The 4,603-nt window shown below is 36.5% G+C and overlaps 1 protein-coding gene across 1 annotated transcript; it reads left to right on the top strand.

Moving 5' to 3' along the window:
* The first annotated feature begins 1,199 nt into the window (after nucleotides 1-1,199).
* LOC130738964 (probable polyol transporter 6) lies at nucleotides 1,200-4,091 on the top strand. Its single transcript, XM_057591148.1, has 3 exons — nucleotides 1,200-1,938; nucleotides 2,226-2,857; nucleotides 3,204-4,091. Exons 1-3 carry the CDS (start codon nucleotides 1,740-1,742, stop codon nucleotides 3,936-3,938), a joined length of 1,566 nt encoding a protein of 521 aa, XP_057447131.1. The 5' UTR covers nucleotides 1,200-1,739; the 3' UTR covers nucleotides 3,939-4,091.
* Nucleotides 4,092-4,603: the final 512 nt, after the last annotated feature.

The raw sequence follows: 4,603 nt of genomic DNA, 5'->3' as shown, positions 1-4,603 counted from the left end.
GAAATTATTTCTTAAGGGTTCACTAAAGTCTCAAACAATAGACATTCGTGTAGTTTAGTAGTTGCTCATTTCATCTCTTAAACCACTTGAAGTTACAGATTCAACCAACGTATATGAAATTAATTAAAATACTTTTTGTAGGCAGCCACAGTTCTTTACCATTTTGTGACACACTGGCTACGGAAAATTTGTAATTGTTTTCCGGGTTAATATCATGTTTTGGAAAAAAAATCTCAAACAATCAATTAATTTGAGAGATTTTAATAAAAAATTATTTGATAAAGTCATTAAATATTTAGTAAAAATTGTAAATATTATTTAATTGATATTTTTGTGCACTCTTTACTAATTATTAATATTCATAATATTTTATTTCAAAAAAATTCATAATATGCTAATTTTTTTTTGGTATTTATAATATTTTTATTAATCCAACCAAAAAAAATTCTTATCAAGAAAGTTTTTTTATTTATAAATTCAATAATTATTTAATATATAATAATTTTTTCTTCATTGAAAAGATATTTAATATTTAATCTTACACAATTAAAAATATTTACTAGATCATATTAAACAGTATTTATTCAAAACCCTTAAAGTATTCGTTACGAAAGCAACATAAAAGGAAACAGTTATGTGTAGTAAATAACAGAGCATTAACTAATAAGGCATGAAACACGTGGCCGACACATCCCTGTCACCATTGTTGGACAACATAAGCAATTTTTGTAGTCACACATTTTTCAGAAATATTAAAATAATTCTAAAACCCCCATTAATTTAATTTCTGGTCAATATAACATTGGTTTTGTTTAGGTGTGCTTGGTTTGAAAAGAAAAGGAGAAGGAAAGGAAAAGAAAAGAAAGGAAAGAAAGTGATATGATTTTCTAGGTTGTTTGGTTTGAAAGATTGTGGAAGGAAAAGTGGAAGGAGATAATATGCTATAGTTATGAAAAGACACAAATACCCTCATTAAACCTTTTAAGAACAAATTATTTCACCCAAGACTTTTTTTTTATATTTTTTCTTACAATAGCAAAAAAGTAAATAAAATAACTTACGGCCACCCATTATATACATGACGCAGCACACCTATCAACCACAAAACAATAGTTATACTATTAATATTGTTTTCAAAACAAAACCAATCAAAATAATGAAACATATAAACCTCAAAAAGAAAAAGAGAAATATAGAGGAAGAGAGAATGGTAGAAATCTGGAACATAACAAATGGAGAGAGAGACAGAGAGTCAATAAGCATGGGTTTAGTGGCCAAGTTTGAGAAAGGGGGTTCTTGAGGTTGATAGATTGCTTTGGTGATGAGCTGACACAGAAAAATCAAAACATGGTAATGGATGTGTTTCTTCTGTAAGAGGTGTGAAAATGGGAGGGTGAGAAGAGAAGATGAGGACAAATTAGTCATTTTATTAAAAATAGTCACCATTCTCCAGTTTTCTTTCCGAAAGAGAGGTAAAGGTTTTTGCCTGTGGGACCCATCAAAATCTTTCTTTCCTTCATTTGTCTGAAGGAACCGAATGAGGGAAGGCATCGTAATTCTAATCTACCCTCTTTTCCTTCCCTCCCTTTCTTTTCTTTGTATTTTCTGCTGTTCCAAACACTGCGTTATCCTCGACACCTCTTCATTTAAGGAGGATCGTGTCGTACAATTTTCCAAAAGCCCTTTTCTGCTGTTCTTCTTTTGCATTTCCCCTTTCCAAGATTCAAGACAATTCTGCTATGGAACAGAACATGGACCATGATTACCACCCACTTCCAGGTTCAGATTCTCCTGCTGATGCAAAGGGTGAAGCTAGCTTTCACAACCACAACATTGCACATGATGATCATGTCTCATATCAAAGCAATCCCAATCTCAACAAGTATGCACTTGCTGGTGCTATTCTGGCTTCCACAAATTCCATTCTCTTGGGCTATGGTGAGTGAGTTTAATCAACTTCATAAACCTGTTCAAAATTCAAGACTTCAATTTTGATGCACCACGGAAACATTTTACACGTACTGTCAACCGATTAGATTTCGAAGTATGAGTAAAAAATGTTTACACTGTCTATGCGTGTACCTTTTCCCCAAAATTGAATGCCTGAAAAATTTGCATCTATCAATCTATCATCACTAGGACCTGGTCAAATCACAAACCAAATTGAAATTGAATTGTGGATGACTTGATGTAAAATTGTTTTTGTGTATGTGTGTGTGGTGCAGATATTGGGGTGATGAGTGGTGCTGTGATATTCATAAAGAAAGATCTCAACATCACATCGGTCCAAGTAGAAATCTTAGTTGGGTGCCTAAATGTGTGCTCCTTATTTGGATCGCTTGCCTCGGGCAAAACCTCTGATTGGATTGGAAGAAGGTACACAATCATGGTTGCTGCAGCAACATTCCTAATAGGTGCTATTCTCATGGGGTTAGCACCTTCATTCCCATTCCTCATGGCGGGACGTGTGGTTGCCGGAATCGGTGTTGGTTACTCCCTCATGATTTCCCCGGTATATGTTGCAGAGCTTTCCCCTGCTCTCACCAGAGGATTCCTCACTTCTCTCCCTGAAGTCTTCATCAGTGTTGGCATTCTCATTGGTTACATATCCAATTATGCTCTCTCAGGCCTTCCAAGTGACACAAGCTGGAGGCTCATGCTTGGTCTAGCAGCATTTCCAGCAATTGTAGTTGCATTGGGTGTGCTTGCAATGCCAGAGTCACCGCGCTGGCTTGTCATGAAGGGAAAAATTGAGGAAGCGAAGAAGGTTCTGATCAGAACATCAGAGGACAAAGGAGAAGCTGAATTGAGGCTTGCAGAGATAATAGAAGCTGCTTCTGTCCAGGGAATGACCCAGGTAGAGATAAAATGGGGCGGTCACTGTAACATCCGGGTGTCACTAACCTATGAGCTATGTGCATGTAGGACATTTCCTCGCTTCCTCCAGCGACTTGAGGGCTAAGTACCTTCGGACACACAAGTCTAAAACCAGTTCAGCCACTATTAGCTGGAGGGGGCGAGGAAATGTCCTCCCAATACAAATTTCTTCTTAATAGAATAGTATTTAAGTATTGTTTTTGCTTCCCTAAAATTTTTAAACGGTCACTTTCAACTAATGACTGTTAATTTTGATTAACATGTTTAAACTTTGCTCCCTTACTAATTTTTTTCTGGTTTCATTGCATGTTTATATCACAAACCAGGACAAAGATAAAGCTTCATCTTCTGGTTCTGATTCTTCTGTATGGAATGGACAAGGGGTATGGAGGGAGTTACTTATTTCACCCACTCGCCCTGTGTTCAGGATTCTAGTGGCAGCAATTGGTCTTAACTTCTTCATGCAGGCTTCTGGGAATGATGCTGTGATATATTACAGCCCAGAAGTGTTCAGAGAAGCTGGGATCCAGAGTGACCAGCAGCTTTTTGGTGTTACAATCATCATGGGGATAGCCAAGACTTGCTTTGTTTTCATGTCTGCATTGGTCTTGGACAGGTTTGGGAGGAGGCCCATGTTGTTGTTAGGCTCATTTGGCATGGCATTGTCATTGTTTTTCTTGGGCTTTGGCTGCACTTTTCTTCAGTACTCAAGTGACAAGCCTGGGTGGGCTATTGCTCTATGTGTGGTTGCTGTGTGTGCTGCAGTTTCCTTCTTCTCTATTGGTCTTGGGCCTACAACATGGGTTTACTCATCAGAGATTTTCCCTATGAGATTAAGGGCCCAAGGCTCCAGCTTGGCCATTTCTGTGAACCGTTTGGTGAGTGGGGTGGTGTCCATGTCATTTTTGAGCATCTCAGAGGCAATTACATTTGGGGGCATGTTCTTTGTGCTGGGTGGGGTCATGGTGGTTGCTACACTTTTCTTTTACTACTTTTTACCAGAGACCAAAGGCAAGAGCTTAGAGGAGATTGAAGCTTTGTTTGAAGACGAGGCACATTGAATTGATTACAAATCCAGCTCCTTGTTCTAAAACAGTTGTTGGGGTGAATCAGTGATGTGCTGATTGCAAACAATGGTCACAATCGGTTTTGTTGTTGTTGTTGTCAAAGAGATTAGCACATAAATGCAATTTTTTTGTTTGTTCTATGTTTAATTTGATTGATTTGTTTTGCCTGATAAGACACGCAATTGGATTTGGATGAATGTTAGAAAAAAGGCTAGAGTGGTTGATACATTATACTGCATTGTCAAGTAGGTGTGATTCAAAGGCAGAAATAGAATTGCTTACAATTCAGAGCTTCCCTGATGAAGGTAGTGTTTACTTTAGTCACTTCACGGTATGGGATACTCTCCATGGATTTTTTGCACTATTTTTCTATTATTTTGGGTATCTACGCTTATCCCCTCGAAATTTATTACAAATATACTTAATATCATTTTTATTTAAAATATACACTTCATCCTACTTATCTAACATTTACTCACCTTTAAATTGAGACTAGCCTTTTCAAATTTTTTTTTTGAGACTAGCCGTACTTAACTTTAAAATTAAAATAAAAAACACACCACATGTTATCCTATGTATGTATGAGAGTTGTAATTTTATATAAGAATAAATTATGATTGTTATATTTAATCATGAATTATCAAGGTTAAAATAATTCA

This window comes from Lotus japonicus, chromosome 2 (genome assembly GCF_012489685.1).
Source record: "Lotus japonicus ecotype B-129 chromosome 2, LjGifu_v1.2".
NCBI classification, from domain to species: domain Eukaryota; kingdom Viridiplantae; phylum Streptophyta; class Magnoliopsida; order Fabales; family Fabaceae; genus Lotus; species Lotus japonicus.
The sequence above is the reverse complement of the archived record's forward strand: the minus strand, read 5'-3'. Positions and strand labels throughout refer to the sequence as shown.